This window comes from Chiloscyllium plagiosum, chromosome 39 (assembly GCF_004010195.1).
Source record: "Chiloscyllium plagiosum isolate BGI_BamShark_2017 chromosome 39, ASM401019v2, whole genome shotgun sequence".
Classification (NCBI taxonomy): Eukaryota; Metazoa; Chordata; class Chondrichthyes; order Orectolobiformes; family Hemiscylliidae; genus Chiloscyllium; species Chiloscyllium plagiosum.
In genome coordinates this window covers 2,818,529-2,843,335 of record NC_057748.1, presented here as the reverse complement: position 1 = coordinate 2,843,335, position 24,807 = coordinate 2,818,529, and the positions used below count along the sequence as shown (strand labels likewise).

Here is a 24,807-nt window from a genome sequence, read left to right as displayed (position 1 = left end):
CCAGTGACCCTCCTCTGCACTGCCTCCAAAGCCAGTATATCCTTCCACAAGTAAGGAGACCAGACCTGTGCACAATACTATAGGTGCGGCCTCACCAACATCTTCTACAATTGCAGCAGAAACTCCTTGCTCTTCAAGAACTAGAGGGCATAGGTTTAAGGTGAGAGGGAAAAGATATAAAAGAGACCTAAGGGGTAACTTTTTCACGCAGAGGGTGGTACGTGTATGGAATGAGCTGCCAGAGGAAGTGGAGGAGGCTGGTACAACTGCAACATTTAAGAGGCATTTGGATGGGTATATGAATAGGAAGGGTTTGGAGGGATATGGGCCGGGTGCTGGCAGGTGGGACTAGATTGGGTTGAGATATCTAGTCGGCATGGACGGGTTGGACAGAAGGGTCTGTTTCCGTGATGTACGTCTCTATGACTTTATGACTCTAATTCAGTCCCTCTCGCAGTGAAAGCCAATATTCTGTTTGCCTTCCTGATGACCATTTGCACCTGCAAATTAACTTGTAGCGATTCATGTGCGATCTCTCCTCAGTCCCTCTGCACAGCAGCATGCTGCAATCTTTCACCATTCAAATAATACGGGGGATGGGATTGGCACTGCATTACAGGAAGCTCTGCAGGGGGGGAGAAGACAGGCAGGGAGAGGAGGAGACAGAGATTAAGGATGGAGCAAGAAGGCGAGGAGGGGACAGAGATAGGGAAGAGCAAGACTGTTTTCAAATAATTGCACAATGTTGAGAATTTGAAAATGGCAGCATTGTCAAACTGAGGAACCAAGGAGCGGAGGTTTTTTTTTTAAGATGAGGCGTTGGGGGCCGGGGAAAGGGTCATCGAGCACAGGGGAGTTGGGTGAATGGGACAGTGGGTTTGGGTACACTTTTAGACAGGGACAGCTTTCAAATACTCCTTTCAAATGGGTGGATAGGGTGAAATTTGGCATCTATGACACCAATGTCTGCTTAAATAGCACCTCCTTCAGGTATAACTGGTACTGCAGCCAATCCAAAAGGTTTCCCCAACAGGGCACCGTGGTCTGAAAAACACTCAAAGGAGTCACTGCCAAATCCAGCATATAAAAGAAAATCCATTAGGTGTTAAACTCAAAAGGGAAATGAAATAATGAATGACAAAGCCTGTTAAGTGCTGTGCATTTAGCATTAAAAGTAATTATGCATGGAAATTCTAGGCATTTATACATTGTCCATGTGACATTTGCTAAATGAATTTTAATTGTACTGGAAATAAGGCCATTTTTGTACCTTTGTCTCAGATTGACAGGATTTTAATGAAGACAAGTAACTTGCTAAACACATAACCCTGTGACATGTGTTTAAAAATAAATAAACCTAATGGGAATGACTCCAAAAGTACACTGAGTGCATTTTCTTAATGTAACATTCACGAAGTTTGATGAGCTTCTTGGGGGATACATTCTTCCACTTGCTACCAGTCTGGACGGCAGATATTTACATGACCCTTTCAAACTGACTCGAATAAGTAACAGGAACAGCTTGTGTTTATCCTGCGTTCCTCATTACAATGAAAAGTCCCAGTGCAGGTTAGTCAGCAAGCAGACTGGTCACTGATATGGGACTTTGAGTGATGGGAGGACTGCAGGTTCACTCAAAGATGATGTTTTTAGGAGAGTATTGAAGAACACATCAAAGTGTTCCTGAGGTGGGAGTCCCTCATGACCTGACTGGTGGCTTTAAGTGGGCGAGTTATGAATCTGTTCCTAAATCAGGTGGAATATAAAAGAAAACAGACTGTGCAAGGTGAATACGCTTTTCATGTGTTTGATTTCCATTCTATTGTTAGTGGGAAAGAAAAATCAACTTTTGAGCTCGGTATCAGCAAAGATCTAACCGAAGAGGGTGATGATGAAGAGGGGACATAGGAAAGGCTAAGACAGGTTTAGGGGTTTCAGAGGGCAGTCAGTACAACACAGGCACCTGATGGAGTTTGGCTAAGGTTAGGGAGGGAGGGATTGACTTTATTCGCAAGAAGTCATTACTTCCTGGGATGTAATTAGCAGCTTTGATCAGAGTGGCTGTGATGTTACAGCTGGATTGGAATCAAACTGGAAGGGAGACTTATAGTGTGAGGAGGGATGGCATTGACAGCTGGAGTTGGCAGTCCTTATTTTTACCTAGCTGGAGTTGGTCACTCACCTTATTTAATCACTAGAGAAGTGAGACAAACTGACAGAGCTATGACTGACAAGTCTCTGAATCCCGAGCAACATCATTCTAGTGGCTAAGTAGAGGCAGCTAACAAGGTAGTAGTTGCGTTAGTGTTAATTTCTTAAAATACATTGGAGGTGGTGGAGAGATGATTTATTAGATTGATGCCTGGAGTGCGTGGGTTGCCTTGTGTTGAAACGTTGGACAGACTGGGCTTGCTTCCACTGGAGTTTAGAGGATGAGGCAGAGACTTGACTGAAGTCTATCAGATTCAGAATGATCTTGACAAGGAGGATGAGGAAAGGATGTTCTACTTAGAGTCATCCGGCACAGAAACAGGCCCTTCGGCCCAACTCGTCCATGCTGACCAGGTTCCTCAAACTGAACTGGTCTCATTTGTCTGCATTTGGTCTATATCCCTCAAAATGGTTCCTGTCTACGTAGCTATCTCCACATATTTTAAACGCTATAATTGTACCACTTCCTCTGGCAGCTCATTCCATACACACACCACCCTCTACATGAAAAAGTTGCCCCTTAGGTCCCTTTTATATCTTTCCACTCTAACCCTGAACCTATGCCCTTTAGTTCTGGACTTCCCTACCCCAGGGACAAGACCTTGTCTATTTATCCTATCCATGCCCCTCATGATGTTATAAACCCCTCAGCCTCTGACACTTCAGGGAAAACAGCTCCAGTCTATTCAACCTCTCCCTCAAATCCTCCAACCCTGGCAACATCCTTTTCTGAACCCTTTCAAGTTTCACAACATCCTTCAGATAAGAAAGAGACCAGAAATACATGCAATATTCCAATCTTAATATTCCAAGGTTAACTCTTTCAAAACCATACTGAGTGAGTGCTATGCATCACTACCAGTGCTGCTGTCTTTCAGGTAAGCTGCCCTCCCAGGTACACATAGAAGATCATGTGGTAATATTGCAATATGGAATAGGGAATCTGGCATATTTGTCTCTCTTCAAATATGATGGAAAGACCTTGGCTATTCACCCTATCTATGCCCCTCATGATTTTATAAGCCTCTATAATGTCACCCCTCAGTCTCTGACACTCAAGGGAAATATAAGGTCCAAACCTGATCCAAATGTTTGTGGGTCAGTCCAGAATTAGGGACACTGTTTGTAATCAATCTGTTCAGAGATGTTACTAGATACCTATGAAGTAGGTGGGACATGAACCTGGGCCTCCTGGCTGAGAGATAGGTACACTACTATCACACTACAAGCCTTCCTGGGGAAACTGTTTTAAAGTTAGGGGTCCTAATTTAGCCCTTTTTATTTGTTGGACCATCGCCAAACTAACTCGCTGAGTTAACCAAACAAGTAAAAGTTGACACAGTAGCTCAGCGGTTAGCACTGCTACCTCATAGCACCAGGGACCTGGGTTCGATTTCACCTTTGGGTGACTGTCTGTGTGGACTTTGGAAGTTCTGTATGTGTGTGGAGTTTGTACTTTCTGCCCATGTCTATGTGGGTTTCCTCCCACAGTCTAAAGACATGCAGGTTAGGTGGGTTAGCCATGGGAAATCGCCTGTAACGTCCAGGGTGTGCAGGCTGGGTGGGTTAGCCATGGGGAGTACAGGGTTAGGATCAGTATGGACTGAATGACCTGTTCCCACACAGAGGGATTCTATGAGCGATGCCACTCAGCAAGGGTAGTACAGCAAGAATGAAAGGGAGGGGACTCAATCAAAGTGGAGTTGGAGGTGCAGATAGAGCACTCCCACACCCACAGTGCCCACAAGTCTCAAAGGTGTTGGTGGACACCACTCTCTCCCTCTCCAGAGAAACCCGGGTGTCATAGAGTCATAGAGATGTACAGCAGAGAAACAGACTCGATATAGCCAGAAAAAAACCCAAGCCTTTTCTTTCTCCTCTTTCTGCTTTTGAGTTTTTAAATTCTATCTTGCATACAGAAGTCCTTTCACGCACAACTGAATGACGTTTTTTCCTGCCATTAAATCAACTTTGTCTCTAATTAATTACCAATTTATGTGCAAATCCCATCAGGGGCAGTGTAATAGCACCAAAGGTGAGGGATAGGTAAGGAGGGAAGGGAGAGGGATTAAATCAAAATGGAGCTGCGTTGGAAAATGAAACACTCCACCATGGCCCCCATGGTGCCCACCTCTCTCTCAATGCCTTAAGGGTATAGGTGAACACCATGTGCTCCTTCTCCAAGGGCACCCAGACACAAACATTACCAAAAACAAAACAAGTCTTGAGTCGATGCCCCAGCTGGTCTCTGGAACATGTCCGCATTTATTCTTAAAAGGACAGCCTTCAACAACACTGTTGACTTGATTGTGCATGTGTGTGGACTGTACCCTGAAGGCCCACTGACCTGTACCAGGGGAGTGGTGAAGATGACCTGTCAAAGCCTGGAAGGTTTTTCATTGCAATGTGATGTTGAGGGTGCGGGAAGCTCAGGGGTTTACAGGAAGGGCACTGTGGGATGGTACCCACCAGAAATCAATGTCAGAACATTTTCAACAGCTCCTTTTCCTCTGATCCCTGGCAGCTGAACCAGCCCTGGGTAAGGTACACCTTGCTGAGCATGGCAAGATCAGGAGAGGTCAGATGATGGCTCCCAGAGCTCATCACCAACGGGGGGTTTCATCACCTCATTTCAGGGTCATTGACCGAGATTGATCATAGTGATGGTTTAAAGATTCCGCAATTGTCACAACATGTGCTTGCCAGCGTATACAACCGGGAAGACTCAGAGGAAATGAAATCAAGGTGTTTAGATACGGGTGAATGGTTTTGGTGGAGTGAATACAGTGACTGAAGAGTCAGTAATCAGAGGACACGGACTTGAGGTGATTGCAAAAGGAATCAGAGACAGCATCAATGAAACCATTGCGTGTGATCAGGACTTGGAACACAGTCCTTGATAAAGATTACAGCTTCAATAGTAATTAGAAAAGCAACATTGATTGACAGTGAAGGAGACAAAATTGCAGGGGTTTGGAATGAAAACGGGGCGGCATGGTGGCTCAGTGGTTTGCACTGCTGCCTCACAGCACCAGGGTGCCTGGTTCGATTCCAGCCTCGGGCAACTGACTGTGTGGAGTTTTCACATTCTCCCTGTGTCTGTGTGGGTTTCCTCCAGTTTCCTCCCACAGTTTAAAGATGTGCAGGTTGGATGAATTGGCCGTGCTAAATTGCCCATAGTGTTAGCTGCATTAGTCAGAGGGAAATGGGTCTGGGTGGATTACTCTCTAGAGGGTCAGTGTGGACTGGTTGGGCCGAAGGGCCTGTTTCCACACTGTATGGAGTCTAATCTAAAAATGGGACTCACTAGCTTGCGCTCTGAAAGAGCAAACACAGGTTCAGAGTGGCCACTATGCGCTGTGAGTCCGTAATTCCACAGGCAAATCTTTGCTTGTTGTCTGGAAGTTCTGATGTGTCCAGTCAAGGAATACCAGAAGAAGGCAGCTCAGTGGTTAGCACTGCTGTCTCACAACACGAGGGACCAGGGTTCGATTCCAGCCTCGGGCGAGTTGGAGTTGCACATGTGTCTGTGTGGGGTTTCCTCCGGGTGCTCCAGTTTCCTCCCACAGTCCAAAGATGTGCAGGTTAGGGTGGATTGGCCATGGTAAATTTCTGCAAAATGTGCAGGCTAGGTGGGTTAGCCTTGGGAAATGCAGGGAGGGGGGTGGGTCTAGGTGGGATGCTCTTCAGAGGGTCAGTGTGGACTCAATGGGCTGAATGGCCTACTTCCACACTTTAGGGATTCTGTGGAAAACATTGTTGATTTGATCAGAAAGGATACTGGTGTGATCCTGCAGGACAATAATGCTGAGAGGTTGACATTCACAAAAATGGACAAGGTTTTTGGTTGTTCCTCGTGATAACTGGGTTTGCTCATCTTCCTTGCAGAGTCTGTGGTTCCGAATTCAGAAGATGGTGGAGATTTACAAGCCAGACTGGTGTGATACCCGAGCAGACTGGTCAGTCTATCTGTTCTCCCCACAGAATAGGTAAGAACACAGAGAGCAGCAGAGAGCCAATAGCAAGGAGGTGACTTTATCTATGGGCTTTGTATGCATCAGGCGTTCAAACAATTTGATAGGGTGCTTTCTTTTTCATTCATGGTTGTGGGTGTCTCTGGCTGGGCTCAGCATTTATTGCCCGTCCCTAGTTGCCCCTTGAGAGGGTGGGGGTGAGCTGCCTTCTTGAACTGCTGCAGTCCGTTTGCTGTGGATAGATCCACAATGCCCTTAGGGAGGGAATTCCAGGACTTTAACCAAGCAACAGTGAAGGAATGGTGATATATTTCCAAGTCAGGATAATGAGTGATGTGGGGAGAATTTATTTCCACTAGTGGGAGAGATCAGAATTAGGAGGCACATCCTTAAAATTCAGGAACGATGTTCAAAAGCATTTCTTCACACTGGGTGGGGAGGGCAGTCTGAATTCTCTCAGTTCCTCACCATACGTGCTGAGACTGGGAGAAAATGTTAACCATGAGATTGATCATTTTTCTGTTGGGTAAAGGACTTAAGGGATCTAAAACCATGGACAGTAAATGAGGTTAAGGTACAGATCAGCCATGGTCGATTTGAATAGCAGAACATGCTCAAGGGACTGAACACGCTCAGTTAATAAGTGCTGGTCTGATTTCAGCATAAGACTCTCCAAAGGTTCAGGCAATGGTCAGTTAGGAAAGGAATAATCTGGAATGGGTGCATTCTGAAAGAGTGTGGGGAATTGGTGCATACTGCGGGTTAGTGGGTAATTGTTACGTACTGCGGGTTTGTGGGTAATTGGTGCGTACTGTGGGTTTGTGGGTAATTGTTACGTACTGTGGGTTTGTGGGTAATTGTTACGTACTGCGAGTTTGTGGGTAATTGGTGCGTACTGTGGGTTTGTGGGTAATTGTTACGTACTGTGGGTTTGTGGGTAATTGTTACGTACTGCGGGTTTGTGGGTAATTGGTGCGTACTGTGGGTTTGTGGGTAATTGTTACGTACTGCAGGTTTGTGGGTAATTGGTACGTACTGCGGGTTTGTGGGTAATTGTTACGTACTGCGGGTTTGTGGGTAATTGGTACGTACTGTGGGTTTGTGGGTAATTGGTACGTACTGGGGGTTTGTGGGTAATTGGTACGTACTGGGGGGTTGTGGGTAATTGGTACGTACTGCGGGTTTGCGAGTTGCTCCGTACCTAAGATGCTCTCAGTATAATGAGGAAAAACCCAAAAGCAAACTTTTAAAAGTACCTTTGCTCTTTGAGGTTACTGGAATGGTGTGGGTGAAATGGGCAGAGGTTCAGAATGAAACCCCAATCAATGCCAAGCCCACCATTCAGGTGTCTGAACTGCCTATGAGGTTATGTTGGCATGGTGGCTGTCTCACTGGACTTATCATTTGGAGGCCCTGACTACTGCTTTGGGGCAAGGGTTCAAATCCCACCAGAGCAACTGGTGGCATTTAAACTCAACTAATGCAAAGCTGGTGTTGACTTTTGTAAAAACCCATTGCACTCACTGATATCCTTTAGGGAAGGGAAACCTGCCATCCTCACCCTGTCTGGCCTATATATGACTCCAGACCCACAATGATATAGTTGGATCGTAACTATTTCAGATAAGCTATTATATTCAAAAACATTTGGAAATGGACAACAAATGCTGGCCTTGCTGATGTTGCCCACACCCTAGAAAATAATTAAGTGGAGAAATCATAGAATTGTCTTCAGGCTTGGCCTGTATCCTGTGGAGCTGAAAATGTGTTGCTGGAAAAGCGCAGCAGGTCAGGCAGCATCCAGGGAACAGGAGAATCGACGTTTCGGGCATAAGCCCTTCTTCAGGCTTATGCCCGAAATGTCGATTCTCCTGTTCCCTGGATGCTGCCTGACCTGCTGCACTTTTCCAGCAACACATTTTCAGCTCTGATCTCCAGCATCTGCAGTCCTCACTTTCTCCTGTATCCTGTGGAGTTTAGCAAAGTTTAAACTTAAACGAAATGTATAAGATCAAGAGAGGACTTAACTGGGTGAAGGTGGAGGTGATGTTTCCTCTTGTGGGAGAATCTAGAACCAGGGGTCACTGCTTAAAAATAGGGGCTTACCCATTTCAGACAGAGATGAGGAAAGAGAAAATGTTCTCTCAGAGGATTGAGAGCCTTTGGAGTTCCCTTCCTCAATGGACAGTGGATCCAGAAGGCCAAGGATGATAGATTCTTGATTTTCAAGGGCATGAAAGATTTTTGGTGGATATGCAGGAATGTAGAGTTGGGGTTCTAATCAGATCACCCACAATCTTATTGAATGGTGGGGTAGGCTCGGAGGGCTGAGTGGTCTTCCTTTGTTTCTTGTTCATCTGTCCAGTGAACTTGGATGACTTTATTAAAACCATGAAAACTTACCATTTCTGACAACAGCCTGCCGAAAAACATGAACGCTTCTTTCCCTTCGAGACCGTGTGTATCTCAGCCACTTGCTGGTCTGAGCTTAGATCCAGGTGGATCCTCCTGTGCCATTGCTGCAGGGTGTTAGCTCTTTCTCAAACTGGGTGAGTGCGTGTCCACAGAGGTTGGGATGCCAATGCCCCTGTGCCATTAGCCTCGGTACCCTGAATATTCTTTGCCTGTTAAGTGACTGTTCCAATTCTGTCTTCTCTGATCTGACTAGGTTCCGCCTGATGTGTCAAATGATCATTGCCCACAAGCTCTTTGATTATGTCGTTCTGGCCTTTATTTTTCTGAACTGCATCACGGTGGCTTTGGAGCGGCCTGAGATTGACCAGGGAAGCACAGTGAGTGAATTTTCAACTTTCACTTCACCATCCATAAAACCAGAAAAGCAAGCGTTGACTTTTCTACGATACAATTCATGACCTCCGCAAATTCCAAAGCAGGGAGCTTTTCCAATGGACAGCATGTAGGATAACGCACAGCAAGCTCCCACGCATGGCGCTGTGATAATGATCAGATTCTCTGATTGGGGATATCGGTTGATTTTGTGTTTCATTCATTCGTGGGAGGTAGTCATCTTTGGCTGTGCCCAGCGTTTATTGCCCATCCCTAGTTGCCCCTTGAGAAGGTGAGGGTGAGCTGCTTTCTTGAACTGCTGCAGTCCATGTGCTGTGGGTTGACCCACAATGCCGTGAGGGAGGGAATTCCAGGATTTTGACCCAGCGACAGTGAAGTGACTGCAATATATTTCCAAGTCAGGATGGTGAGTGGCTCAGAGGGGAACTTGTATCTGCCGCTCTTGTCCTTCCAGATGGAAGTTGTCATCGGTTTGGAAGGTGCTGTCTGAGGGAGTCTTGATGAGGTTTTGCAATGCAGCTTGTAGATCATACACACTGCTGCTACTGAGCGTCAGTGGTGGAGGGAGTGGATGAAGAAGAAGGTAGATGGAGTGCCAATCAAAAGAGCTGCTTTATCCCAGATTGTGCCAATATTCTTGAGTGTTAGTGGAGCTGCATTGGTTCAGGCAAGTGTGGAGTATTCCATTACACTTGTGCCTTGTGCCTTGTGGATGGTGAATAGGCTTTGGGAGTCAGGAGATGAGTTACTCACTATGAAATGTCCAAACTCTGGACTGCTCTTGGAGCCACTATATTTATACGGCTGGTTGGGTTCAGTTTCTGGTCAATGGTAACTCCCAGGATGTTAATTGTGGGAGATTCAATTATGGTAATGTAATTGAAGAGTGGGACAAGTGGTTAGATTCTCCTTTGATGGAGATGGTCATTGCCTGACAGTTGTGTGGTGTGAATGATACTTGGCATTTATTATCCAAACCTGGATATCATCCAGATCTTGCATTGATCACAGACTCCTTCAGTATCTGAGGAGTTATGAATGGTGCTGAACATTGTGCTACCATGAGCGAACATCCCCACTTCTGGGCTTCTGATAGAGGGAAGGTCATTAATGAAACAGCTGAAGATGGTTGGGCCAAGGACACTCCCCTGAGGGACTCCTGCAGAGATGGCCTGGAGCTGAGATGACAGAACTCCAACAACCACAACCATCTTCCTGTGTGTCAGGTCATCCCTGACGCCAACCCAGGGGTGAGTTTTTCCCCCCATACCCATTGACTGCAGTTTTGCTCAGGCCCATTAATGTTGTCAAGGCTGTCCCTCTCCCCTCCCCTCTGGAATCCAGCTCTTTAGTCCAGATTTGAACCAAGCCTGTAATGAGGTCAGAAGCTGAGTGACCCTGGCCAAACCCAAATGGGCGTCACTGAGCAGGTGCTGCGTGATAACACTGCTGATGACCCCTTCCGTCACTTTACTGATGATGGAGAGTAGACTGATGGGGGCGGTAATTGGCCAGGTTGGATTTGTCCTGCTTTTTGTGTGTAGGACATGTCTGGGCAATTTTCCACGTTGTCAGGTAGATGCCCGTGTTGTAACTGTCCTGGATCAGCTTGGCTAGGGGAGCAGCACGTTTGGGAGCACAAGTCTTCAGTACTGTTACTGGAATGTAGTTGGGGCCCGTAACCTTTATAGTATTCAGTGTCTTCAACCATTTTGTGACATCACAGGAAGTGAATCGAATTGGCTGAAGACTGACTGGCCCATTCAACGCAGATCTAATCATCACTATCACAATAAACAATTTATCTGGTCAGTTATCACCACATTCCCTCCAGTGCATTGATTTGACAACGTTTGTGACTGAGAGTAATTGATGTAAATAGTTATCTAACTCTACAGGCGAAAGCTATTTTCTGTTTTCCATAGCCAGTCAGTCACTAATAACGAGGAACTCAAGGATGTCACTTTGTGATCTTTCTAAACCTTATATGGTCTGTGCTTTGTTTTTTCAGGAAAGGATCTTCCTCAGCGTTTCCAATTATTTCTTCACGGCTATCTTTGTGGCTGAGATGACCCTGAAGGTAAGAGGTTCGCGAGAGAAATGGGATTTTTTTTTGATAAAACGTCCTGCAGCTGGATGGATGTGGCCGTGGAAGGGTTTGAGATGGTGAGACCCCCCCCCCCCACCTCTTCAGCTGGAGTCAAATCCCCCAGTTTGGACATTGATCCACAAGGAATGGAACAGAGGGCAATGTGATGGTGTGAATTGTTGTGGAGAGTGGGAGCAGATGGAATGTGGCTCGAAGTGGGGTATTGACAGTGCTTCCTGGGTGAATGCAGATTACACGAGATACTGGAGAGTTCACCTGCCATCAGAATGTTAGGAATACGTCATCCTTCAACATAATAACCCTGCCCACTCCCTCACTACCTCCTCACAACCTCTCCCTGCACCCTCCTCCTCCTCCCCAACACTCCCACTTGCCGCTCCGTTATCATCTGATTTGGTTAGTGTGATTGGATTTTGGATTTGAAAGTAATAAAGAAACCAGATGCTGAGGAGTCAGAGTGGATTGGAGTTTAGAAGGAATAGGGGGTTTTGGGGAGGGGGGATTCTAATCGAAACATACAGAATACTTAATGACCTAGACAGAGTGGATATTGGGAAGATGTTTCTATTGGTAGGAGAGACTAGGACCCAAGGGCACAGCCTTAGAGTAAAGGGAAGACCTTTTAGAACAGAGATAAGGCAGACAGTGGGGAATCTGTAGAACTCATTGCCACAGAAGGATGTGGAGGCCAGGTCATTGAGTATATTTAAGACTGAGATAGATAGGTTCCTGAGTATTAGGGGATCAAGAGTTGTGGGGAGAAAGTGGGAAAATGGGGTTGAGAAACTTATCAGCCATGATAGAATGGTGAAGTAGACTCGATGGGCTGAATGGCCATCTGTTCCTATGTCTAATGGTCTTAAAAACAAGACGGCCTGGGGGTTTCTGAGAGAAGCAGCTAGCTATTTGTGGAGAAATTAAGAAGCTTTTTTCCAAAGTAGATTGGTCTCCGCATGAGCTTCACAAAGGGTTTCATACCCCCTGTAACATCCACCCAACCCTTCACCCCCAATCGCACCCCCAGTCCACCCAAAACCCACCACCACTACCCCCAACCCTATCCCCACTCCACCCACCATCCCCCTACACCACTTCCCACCACCCACACCCACACCCATTCTCTACTCCACCCCCTACCCTGCCTGTGGTGCTATTGTGAAGTCAAGTCTCTCCCTTGTGTCCTGGACCCTTTCACTGAAGCAGATAGTCAGACACATTGCCATGTAGTTGTCTGGGGCAGCTTCCTCTCTGTGAATTGGTTCCAGCATTTCCTTTATTACAACAATGGCCAGAATTCAAAGGAAGTGCTTCTTTGGCTGCAAAGCACTTTGGAAAGTCCTGAGATCATGAAAGGTGCTATAGAGATGCACAGTTTTCTTCTAGTAGTCTGGAGTTTGGTCTGTGACATTTCTGTTTCAATGCTTCGCACCTTGACGTGTCTGATCTTTGTGTCTGGCACAGAGAATGTGGAGTTAATTCATCAGGCAATTCTATGTTTATGCTAGTTTCGAAAAGAAAGAAATTGCATTTATGTTGGACCTTTCACAAACTCCAGACTTCCCAGTTGTTGAATGCATCGTCACGATCATAATGTAGAAAAGGATGGAAACTACCTGTGCATAGCAAGATCCCACAAAAGTAGTGGAAAACATTTTCTTTGGTGAGAATAAATATTGGCCCCAGGAATTCAGGGATAGCTCAAACAAGCAAATGCAGAAATTGCTGGAGAAACTCAGTGAATCTGGCAGCATTTGTGAAGAGAGAGAAAGCAGAGTTAACATTTTGTGAGCAGTTCTGAAGATGGGTTACCAGACTTGTCAGCTCTGTTCTCTCCACAAAATTAAAATGATTCACAGCAGTTGGTTTATAGAGGCAAAAAAACACTTTGGATTCTGTGAGATTGTGATTGTACATAAGTAGGAAAGGTTTGGAGGGATATGGGCCAAGCACAGGCAGGTGGGACTGGTTTAGTTTGGGATTATGGTCAGCATGGACTGATTGGGCCGAAGGGCCTGTTTCTGTGCTGTCTGACTCTATACTTATAAATACCTTTGCATATTATCAGTTACCAGGCTACCTCTAATGATTATTAAAATGATGTGATGTAAGTCATGGGCAGTGAGTCTGGGGATAGCTCCCTGCAGTGCTATCAGTTGTGCTGCGGGATCTTTGACACTTCCTGGTGGAGAGGGTAGATGTTCCAATGACAGTCACAGATGGCACAGTGGTTAGCACTGCTGCCTCACAGCGCCAGAGACCTGGGTTCAATTCCTGCGCTCAGGCAACTGACTGTGAGGAGTTTGCACATTCTCCCTATGTCTGCGTGGGTTTCCTCCCACAGTCCAAACATGTGCAAGTTAGGTGAGTTGGCCATGGGAAATTGTCTGTAGTGTTAGGTGAAGGGTAAATGTAGGGGAATGAGTCTGGGTGGATTGCTCTTCAGAGGGTCGGTGTGGACTTAATACCACACTGTAATTAATCTAATCAAAACTATTTCCTGTCAGAGGTCATCATGATTTAACCCCCCCACTGGAGGTTCTCTGCACCATGTGATGCTTGCCCTTTGCCCCTCCCAGGTTGTGTCTCTAGGGTTTTACATTGGTGACCAAGCCTACCTGAGGAGTAGCTGGAACATTCTGGATGGCTTCCTGGTCTTCGTGTCGCTTATTGACATCGTCGTGTCGTTGGCATCAGCGGGCGGGGCGAAGATTTTGGGTGTACTCCGAGTGCTAAGGCTCCTCAGGACACTACGGCCCCTCAGGTAAGATCTTCTCATTATTGGAAAGGAAGGGTCATCATTGTGTGAGGGTGTTGCACCTTTAATGCTTTGGTTTTTTTTGCTGCTGTCTACAAGTCATGAGGTATGACGATTTCCCCTCAAAACTGTCTGACTTAATTTATCAGCAAGACCACTGGGAATTGAAGACTGATCCCCAGCTCTTCACTCCTTCCATTACATCTACCTTTCCAATTATAAGACTATAACACATAGGAGCAAAAATTAGGCCATTCAGCCCATCAAGTCTGCTCCACTATTCAATCATGGCTGACTCTCATTCCTGATGAAGGGCTTTTGCCCGAAACGTTGATTTTCCTGCTCCTCGGATGCTGCCTGACCTCCTGTGCTTTTCCAGCACCACTCTAATCTAGACTCTGATCTCCAGCATTCGCGGTCCTCACTTTTGCCTGATAAGTTTCTTAACCCCAATCTCCTGCTTTCTCCCCGTAACCCTTGACCCCTTGATACTCAAGCACCTATCTATCTCAGTCTTAAATATACTCAATGGCCTGGCTTCCTCAGCCTCCTGTGGCAGTGAATTCCATGGATTCCCCACTCTCTGGCTGAAGAACCTCTTCCCTTTACTCTAAGGCTGTGCCCTCTGGCCCTAGTCTCTCCTACCTATGGAAACATCTTCCCAACATCTACTCTGTCCAGGCCATTCAGTATCCTGTAAGTTTCAATTAGATCCCTCCGATCCTTCTAAACTCCGGTGAGTATAAACCCAGAGTCCTCAAACGTTCCTCATATGTTAGGCTTTTCATTTCTGGGACCGTACTGATGAACCTCCGCTGAACATGCTCCAAGGCCAGTCCATCCTTCCTGAGATATGGGGTCCAAAACTGCACACAATAATCTAATTGTGGTCTCCCCCTCTCCTGCTCAGACTGAGGACAATGAGCCTTTCCTGGGTAAGACTCCCTAGACCAGTGACCCTTGTCTGAATATGTGACCCCAAAGTGTTGACATTGACCAGGATCACAACAGTCAAACACAAACTCCCCCTCACAAATGTTTAGCCAAAGGATGGGCAGGTTGGGAGCAGGAGGGAAGGTGAGGTCTCAGACACACTCTAGCCTCTCTATGACTGGTTTTGATGCCGCTTGCTTGGGGTTGGTAGGGAGAGGGTTGGGCAGTGGATAGTGCTCCGTTTAAGTGTTGATTCAGCCCCCTTTTGAAAGTTCCTCTTGAATCTGCCTGCTCTGCCTTTAGTTGTGCACTCCAGCTCATTATATTCAGTGTAAAACCAGGGGGCACAGTCTCACGATAAGGGATAGGCCGTTTAAGAATGAGCTGAGGTTGAGGTGGTGAACCTTCAGAATTCACAACACCCCCACCCCCACCTCCCCAGGGGCTGTAGAAGCTCAAACATTGAGCAGGTTTAAGCCAGAAATTTTGAGATTTCTGGAGACATCGAGGCATGTGGAGATAATGTGGGAAAAGTATATTTGAGGTGGATGATAGGCCATGTTTTAATTGAATGGTGGAGCAGGCTCAATGGGCTGAATGGCCTTCTCCTGTTCCTATTACTTGTAAAGAAAATGTCATCCAAGGTTCTTTGGCTAGTCACCTCAAATCCGTGTCCACTGGTCATCAACTCTCAATATATTTCTTCAACCTCCTTCACGAAATGGATATTCATTATCTACCATCACAGACTAGTTGGGTTGAATGGCCACCTACTGTGCTGTATGTTTTTTGTGCTGAATCAAACATCCTTATAATTTTCAACAGGTTTAACAATTCTCCTTGTGGCCTTCAGTTCCATCAGACATACAGTTCCAACTCCTCCAATTATGGGTGTAAGTTTGCTCACTGAGCTGGAAGGTTCATTTTCAGATGTTTCGTCACCATACTAGGTAACATTATCATCATTTGTGTGTTTGTGTGTTAAATTAAAAGCGGGCCATACCACTAAGTGGTTCATCCAGAGGCTCACTGATGATGTTCCCTAGTATGCTGACGAAACGTATGAAAACGAACATTCCAGCTCAGCGAGCCAGCCTGCATCCAGAACCTCAATCTGAGCTAGAAATCTTCTCAAAGCTCCTCCAGTTATGTATGACTCGGGAAGTGCTCATGTCACTCTGTGATCAGTAAGGCACAGAGAGATTTCTTGCACTCAGCATCAAATGGATAAATAGTCTCTCTATTTATCTGAACAAAGTCTTGTTATCATTCTTCCTTTGACCACATAGAAGACAGCTAAAAATTCAGGTCTTCAAGGGTCAACTAAAGAGCATCATTTTCATCCTGAAGAAATGTTGCAGGTGGTTATATATTGTCTACTTATCTTGCTGCATTTCCTCACTCTCTTGTCCCCTAGGGTCATCAGCCGAGCTCCAGGCTTGAAATTGGTTGTTGAAACTCTCATTTCCTCGCTGAAGCCCATTGGGAACATTGTCCTCATTTGCTGCGCTTTCTTCATAATCTTCGGGATCCTTGGAGTCCAGGTGAGATGTCAGAAATGGTTTTCTCGGATAGGAAACTTCAATTTTACACAGAACTATTAGGGAGAGGAGTGGACCATTCTGGCCCTCAGACTGTGGCTGAGTCATACTTCATTCTCCAATTTTGCTCGATGCTGCTTAATACCCAATAAAAATCTACCCAAATAAAAGCAGACATTGCTGGGAAAAAAAAACTCATCAGGTCTGACATCATCTGTAGAGAGAAAATAAAGTTAGTGTTTCAGGTCCAGTGACTCTTCAGAATTGATCTGTCTAACCCAGTCCTGGAATCTCGAGTTGTCTCCCAACATTCAGAGCCCATTAGGAGGGCGGTTCTCGCTGTCCTTTAGTGAACATTGGTTCCTTTTATTGGTGTAGCACTTCTTTCAAATTAATTCCTGCACTGAGGAAATAGTAGATTAGATTAGATTGCCTACAGTGTGGAAACTGGCCCTTCGGCCCAACAAGTCCACACCGACCCTCCGAAGAGCAACCCACTCAAATCCCATTCCCTCTACCCTATATTTACACCTGACGAATGCACGTAACACACTATAGGCAATTTAGCACAGCCAATCCACCCTAACCTGCACAAGGAAACCGGAGCACCCGGAGGAAACCCACGCAGACACGGGGAGAACGTGCAAACTCCCCACAGACAGTGGCCCGAGGCTGCAATTGAACCTGGGTCCCTGGTGCTATGAGCTAACCACTGAGCCATCATGCTGCCCAGTATATCCACAGCTTTATCCAACTAAATTACTTTAATGTTTTCAATACCTCAAACAGATGATCCTCCAACGCTCTAGACTCCAGGGATTAGACTCATGCTACACAGGACTATTACAGGATGAAATAGGACTGCAGGACTTGCTGATCTTTACCTGACTATCTTTTTTCTCACAGTTAAAAATCACACAACACCAGGTTTTAGTCCAATAGGTTTAATTGAAAGCACACTAGCTTTCGGAGCGACGCTCCTTCATCAGGTGATAGTAGACCCCAGTCCAACACCGGCATCTCCAAATCATTTTTTCTCACAGTTCACCTTGAAGAGTGTGGTGTCATCAGAGGCAATAAGGATTATTGCCATCCCTCTTGATGTGATAGCATATACTCAATATCTGTGTCGTTAGCTTCTCTAATGGGAATTGATTTGCACTTTCTGCTTAGGATCATTGAATTGGGAAAATCTGCTAATTATCTTTATAGCTTGCAGATTCTTAAATTTATATGTAAACCAGGAAGACACAATGTCTACATTGACCCATCTGCGCAGATTTACGACCAACATTATGTGCCCTCAGTTTATTGGAATTTTACTTGAATGGATGGGGAGGTTATGCGGAAAAGCAACTTTGATAAAAGGTTTGATTGATGCAACGCTGCGGAGGATGAAACGTTCAGAAGATACAAATACTGCTCTTGCATTGCTTTTACAAAAGCATTGATTATATTGTCACAAAATCCCAACTATTTCAACTGAGATGTGATGAATTAGTATCCTATTGAATCTTTTGAAGAATGCTAGTAATGCTGAGGTCTCAATCACTGGCACTATATCTTTACTTTATTTTCACCATGGATTTACTTTAAGTACTGCAGCACACACTCAGGAATTTTGAGCTCTTGATGGTCACCATAATATCTGCGCCACTCAAATGCATGCCACAGATTACCTTCTCCCTGTACATTGAAGAAAATGCCTTAATATCACCCCTGCCTCTTTAACTATCGGGTTTGGATTCTAATGTACTCCTAAGATGTCAGTGCGATGTATTAATTTATTAATCAAAGTCCATGTGAATTCAGTTAAACAAAGCTTTAATAGTGGGTGAACAAGAGTCTCTCAGACCTGTTCTAATATGAGCAGTAATTATAGTTGACTCCAGACTAGCATGTTTGGTGCACTCGGCTGACTTTGAATGCTGTCTCCTGTTCTCCTGAAGTAATGTTTAACAAGAGCTCTTTATAGTCAGTTCATTGCTGGCGTACAATCACTTTTATGACGTTTGCAATTTCCTGAAGTCATCGAGTTTTAACTTGTCACCTTCAGGGCACTGAATTTAACTTCATCAGGCCTCTTAGAACTCTTCAGTAAGAGAGAGTAGGTTCCTGAGTGCACACAGCAGCTCATTAATATCCTGCTGCATTACCCAGAGTTATTATCTGCTTAGACATTACACCTGTACCTTGGCTGAAATATCTTCTCACACAGCTGGCGAACTTTTGCTTTCTCCAGTTCCTTCACTGCCTTGACTCCATAGAAATTTTACAACTAGAACAGATATTCTCTCAAACTTGACATTGGATCCCTTTCCATGCATTGAATTTAAATAGTTCTATTGAAATGATTCTAAATTGCAATGGAACTTCTTAATAAAGGCAGTTTACACTTACACAGAATTTTTAACATAACAAAAAAATCTCAAGGCACTTTGCAGATGTGGTATGAACTAAATCTGAAGAGTTTATGCTCGAAACCTCGACTCCCCTGCTCCTCAGATGCTGCCTGGCCTGCTGAGCTTTTCCAGCGTCACATGTTTAGACTCTGATCTCCAGCATCTGCAATCCTCACTCTCTCCTATCCAGCTACATCAGTTGATAAAGCCAAAAAATATAGTCAAAGAGTGATATTATTACTGGACTGTTAATCCAAGCAGCCAGGGAATGTTCGAGGGACCTGGGTTCAAATCCTGCCACAGCAGATGATGGAATTTAAATTCAGTGAAAAAAATTAAAAGAGTCTAATGATGACAATGAATCAATTGCCGTTGTTGGAAATGCCCATCTGCTTCACTAATGTCCTACAGGAAAGGAAACTGCCATCTTTAAACTGTCTGGTCTACATGTGACTCCAGACCCACAGCAATGTAGTTGACTCCTCTGGGAAATTAGGGATGGGCAATAAATGCTGCCTAACCAGTGCTGCCCCCATCCTGTGAAGTTAAGCAAAGTGACCAGTCTCCTACCTTTTAAAATCATATCCAGGGAATCTTCTACCTTCACTCAGGAGAGCAGATGGGCCCTCCAATAAACTCAAAGATGACATCTTTGACAGTGCGGCACTCCCTCAGGGCCACACTGGGGTGTGTCAGCCTGGATTCTGTGCTCACGTCTCTGGAGAGACGTGCAGACTTGGAACTGTCCAATTCTGAGGTGACAGCGACATCCTTCCCTAACCCTCGCCCTAACCCTGAAGTGGGGGATGCATGGGGTTTAGCGATGAAGCTACCTGGGCTTTTCCAGGATGGTTTCTCCCACAGGGCTGGAGGGAGTGGGATGTTACAACATTGTAGAAAGGGTAGGTGCAAGTAAGCTGGGTATCTCGGAGCAGCAAGTCTCAACTTGTCAGGCGCAGAATTGCTGGGGATAATCATGAGATAATATAAGTCAACACTTTGATAGATGCGGGCTAATCAGGACAGTCAGCGTGGATTTATAAAGGGCAGTTCATGCTTGACGAATTCGGTTTAATTCTCTAAGGAAGTCAGTAAGCTGGTAGACAAAGGAAGACAGCGGTTTATTTGGATTTGCAGAAAGAATTTGATAAGGTGCGAGTGGGAACTGAAGGAGGAGTTTGATTTTTCTCCACAGTTTATCATTTTCTTCTGTTCTCTTTGGGGGGGGGGCGTGGAGCATGTTGTATTCTGGCAGAGATATAAATGCTCCTGGCAGCCTTTCCATCAAAGCTGCAGAGAATATACACAGCCAGCCAATTCGGTGGGTGCATTAATATGCATGTGTAGCTCATTACTGTTACACAAAAGGCTGGTTAAATCTGAAGCTGACAGTGAAATGCCAATCCTTGGCTCTATTCTTTTGAAACAGTATTCCTGATAACCATGTGGGCAGCCAATCACAAGTTTACCGAGATGCATCGATGGATTTAACCAGAGGGCATGAAGCAATTTACCTCAATCCACGTGGTTGCCACCTTCGTGACCAGTGTCTGACTGACAGACCTGACCAAAAGGAGATTGTGCAAGGGGCCAGGGAGAGAGACTGGGTCTCGATTCTTGGACATCTCTTTGACGGAAGCTGTGCTGAATTTAGGCTTCCATCCGATCACACGCAGTCAGGCAGAAGTGTACAGAGAGTCAGAGTGAGTCAAGCATAAAAACGAAGGCAATGAGAGCACGGGTAGGCCATTCGGCCCTTCATTCTTATTCATTCACAGGGTGATGGTGTCACTGATTACGCCAGCAGTTTTGTTGCCCAACCCAGAGAGCAGCTAAATCAATCCCATTGTTGTGGGTCTGGAGTCACATGGAGGCCAGACCAGGTAAGGAAGGCAGTTTCCTTCCCTGAAGGGCATTAGTGAACCAGATGGGATTTTTCTGACAATTGGCAATAGATTCATGTGATCATTAAATTCTTAATTCCAGATTTTTATTGAATTTACATTCCACCATCTGCCAATGGCTGGATTCAAACCCAGCTCCCCAGAGCTTAAGGTTATTGCCTTCATTGCTGATCATCTAACTCAGTCCCCTGTTCCTGCTCTCTCCCCCATAACCTTTGACCCCTTTAGCCCTAAGAACTATATCTAACTCCTTCTCGAAAACATTCAATGCTTTGGCCTCAACCGCTTTCTGTGGCAGAGAATTCCCCAGGCTCCCCATTCTCTGGGTGAAGACATTTCTCCTCATCGCAGTCCCAGTGACCACCCTGTATCCTTAGAGTGTGACCCGTGGTTCTGGACTCCTCTGCCATCGGGAACATCCTTCCTGCATCTACCCTGCCCAGTCCTGTTAGACTTTTATAGGTTTTGTGAGATCCTCCTTCATTATTCTAAACTCCTGTGAATACAATCCTAACTGATCCACTCTCCCTTCATACTTCAGCCCTGCCATCCCAGGCAAAGCAGTGAAGAGTTCTTTACAGCCTTATAAAGACAATGAGGAAGCACATATCGAAGGTATTCCCACCGCAGTGGAGAGAGTTAAAGGGGGTTTGAGATCTCTCTCCAAAATTCTGAAAAGGTTTGACAGAATAAAAAAAAGACAGCAACAAGAGGACGGGTTATTGAAGAATGTTGCAACAGAGACAGAGGTAATTTGTCACGATTTGGATCAGGCTGCCTGAAAGGATGACTGATGCAGATTCAATAGTAATTTCCAAAATGAAATTGGATCAATAATTAAAAGGAAGCATTTGCAAGACTGTGTGGAAAGAGCAAGAGGAGTCAGCTAATTGGAGAGTCCTCGGAATGATCGGGGGCTTAGCGAATTGATGGTTAGAGTCATCGAGTCTTGCAGCACGTAAACAGGCCCTTCGGTCCAACTCATCCATGCCAACCAGGTTTCCTAAACTGAGCTAGTCGCATTGCTTTTTGCCATGGCAATGCCTCAGACCAATCAAAGCCAACTTGCCAACCAATCAGTAGCCTTCTCTCCTGTAGTATCAATCATTGTGATTGTTTGAAATTTGGTATTCTTGCATGTGTCCTGATGAGTGCGAGAGCGAAAGCTCCAGCAACATACCTCTCTTTTCAGCCATAATGCAAACTCTGTCTAGTACTACCAGGTGACCAACTGACCTTTCAAGCAGCCAGCAAAAGCACTGACTGATGGAGCCTCTTCCTGTGCTGTTGGATTCTCAGATTCTGAAGGAATTAACAATGACAGAGAAAATAGAGCTGATGCATTTGGTGGGGCAGCTGGATAAAGGAATAAAGAAGCAATGAATCAAAGTGTTGGCAGAACAGGATTAAAAGGACCAGGTTGAGAAAGGTGTTACCGAGACTGGAGGGTTTGGGTTATAAGGAGAGACTAGATAGGCTGACAACCTTTTACCCTGGAGTGTGGGAGGCTGAGGGTGGCCTTATAGAGGTCCTTATAAAATCATGATGGGCATAGATAAGGTTTTTTCCCCAGGGCAGAGAAGTCCAAAACCAGAGGACATGATTGTGAGGTGAGAGAGGAAAGATATAAAAGGGACCTGAAGGGTAACCTTTTCACTCAGAGGGTGATAAATGCAGGTAGAGTTACAACTTTCAAAAGACACTTGGACAGGTGCATGGATAGGAAAGGTTTAGAAGGATATGGGCCAAATGGGAATAGTTCAGATTAGGAAACCTGGTCGGTCTAGACACGTTGGGCCGAAGGGTCTGTTTCTATGCTGTATGACTCCATGAGCCTTGTGCTGGCATGGATTAGTTGGGCCAAATGGCCTGAAAGTTCCACTGGTTTGTGGAACAACAAACTCAGGATGAGTCTAGAAGCAGAAAGGAAGGTGTTAAAGAATGTTTACGTGCAATGGGTGATTGACGTGTTAGCTTGACCCGCACAAGCGGAGCACTAATGCAAAACTGGTCACAATCAGGAAGGCTGATGAAGGGCTCATGCCGAAAACGTCAGTTCTCCTCCTCCTCGGATGCTGCCTGACCTGCTGTGCTTTTCCAGCACCACACTCCTGACTCTGATCTCCAGCATCTGCTGTCCTCACTTTCTCCCAATTAAGAGGAAGTCAACACTCACATTCAAAAGATTCACATTAGGATAGAGAAATAAAATTCAAGAGTGTGGTGCTGGAAAAGCACAGCAGGTCAGGCAGCATCTGAGGATCAGGAGAATCGACATTTTGGGCATAAGCCCTTCATCGACTCTCCTGCTCCTCGGATGCTGCCTGACCTGCTGTGCTTTTCCAGCACCACACTCTCGACTCTGACCCCCAGCATCTGCAGTCCTCACTTTCTCCCAGAGAAATAAAATTGGAGAATTCCAACATGCGGTGAGAATGTTTGCTGAATGGCCTCCTTATGTGTCGGAATTTTCTAGATCGTGAACCCCTACTTCTCTAACTGAGTGTAGTTTTCCCTGAGGGAAGGGCTTATGCCCGAAATGTCGATTCTCCTGTTCCCTGGATGCTGCCTGACCTGCTACGCTTTTCCAGCAACACATTTTCAGCTGTAGTTTTCCCTGCTCGAGCTCACCATGAGATACACTCAGTCTTTATTCCTTCTGGTAAGATTTTGCTGTGTATTCACTGCAATGTCCCTATGCAAATCTCCTGTGAAAATTGTAATGAGCACAGAATATTCTTCTTGTAAATTGTATTCAGCTGGAGCATATTCCTCTGTTGCTTCTGAAATTGAGATCCCTGCAATTTGTTCCATTTCTTCTGAAAACAAGATTTGTCTCTCTTGCCTCTTTCAATGAGTGGTCATGTTAAGTCTGTTATATATTCTGGCATAATGAACTATCAACAGATGCAATTTGCAGTCTGGGTCCCCTGTGAAACTGATGTAACCTTCCACAACCTTAATTATCTCTTATTTGCCTTCCCAGAGTAGAATACACCCTGGGCAGAAGATGTGATGCAGACTCTTAATTGTATTTAAAACTAACGGGCTGACTTACAACTCAATCCACAACCACAGAGCAGTTTGGTGTCCCACTATTTGCCAATTTGACCCATCCTGTTCAAATCATCTGGGCTGGAGTGATTCACCTACAAAGAGGGACTACAGAGACTGAGGTTGTTTTTCATGGAGCAGAGGAGGCTGAGGGGGGGTATCAGATTAAGGTGGACACAATGATGAGGGCAGTAGTTAGGGTCGATAGGGGTTAGGTAAGAGGAAGGGGTTTTAGATTGGAGTTAAAGAAAAATATTTTCATCCGCATAGTAAAGGGTATCTGAGGGAGTGGCAGAGGCAGGAACCATCCCAGTATTTCAGGAGGGATGACACGGTGGTTAGCACTGCTGCCTCACAGCAACAGGGACCCGGGATCAATTTCAGCCTCGGGTGACTGTATGTGTGGAGTTTGTACATTCTCCCCGTGTCTGCTTGGGTTTCCTCCGAGTGCTCCAGTTTCCTTCCATAGTCCAAAGATAAGTAGGTTTGGTGCATTGACCATGCGAGATTGCCCATAGTGTCCAGGGAAGTGCAGGCTGGGTGGATTGACCATGCTAGATTGCCCATAGTGTCCAGGGAAGTGCAGGCTGGGGGTGGATTGACCATGCTAGATTGCCCATAGTGTCCAGGGAAGTGCAGGCTGGGTGGGTTGACCATGGGAAATACTGGGTTATGGGGACAGGCTAAGGCGGTGGTTCTGGATGGGATGCTCTTCATAGGGTCAGTGTGGAATTGATGGGCCAAATGGCCTTCTCCCACAGTGTAAGGATTCTATGAAGTATTTAGATAAACACTTGAAACAACAAATGAGCCAAGTGCTGTAAAATGGGCCTAAAGTAGACAGTAGCATAGACACGATAGACCAAAAGGCCTCTTTCTGTGCTATAAACCTCTATGAATCTAATATCCCGGACGTGGAAACATAGAAATGGCAATAGACAATAGACAATAGGTGCAGGAGTAGGCCATTCTGCCCTTCGAGCCTGCACCACCATTCAATATGATCATGGCTGATCATCCTTAATCAGTATCCTGTTCCTGCCTTATCTCCATAACCCTTGATTCCACTATCTTTGAGAGCTCTATCCAACTCTTTCTTAAATGAATCCAGAGAC

At 45.5% G+C, this 24,807-nt stretch overlaps 1 protein-coding gene across 4 annotated transcripts in view; it reads left to right on the top strand.

The window, feature by feature from the left end:
• cacna1ia (calcium voltage-gated channel subunit alpha1 Ia) overlaps window positions 1–24,807 on the top strand; it is a 186,398-nt gene that overhangs the window by 99,287 nt on the left and 62,304 nt on the right. For all 4 annotated transcript variants that reach the window (XM_043679497.1, XM_043679498.1, XM_043679496.1 and 1 more), the window contains exons 16-20: window positions 6,100–6,200; window positions 8,854–8,977; window positions 11,005–11,073; window positions 13,680–13,864; window positions 16,209–16,335. In XM_043679497.1, coding sequence (XP_043535432.1) covers window positions 6,100–6,200; window positions 8,854–8,977; window positions 11,005–11,073; window positions 13,680–13,864; window positions 16,209–16,335 — 606 coding nt within the window. The remainder of the gene's footprint in view (window positions 1–6,099; window positions 6,201–8,853; window positions 8,978–11,004; window positions 11,074–13,679; window positions 13,865–16,208; window positions 16,336–24,807) is intronic.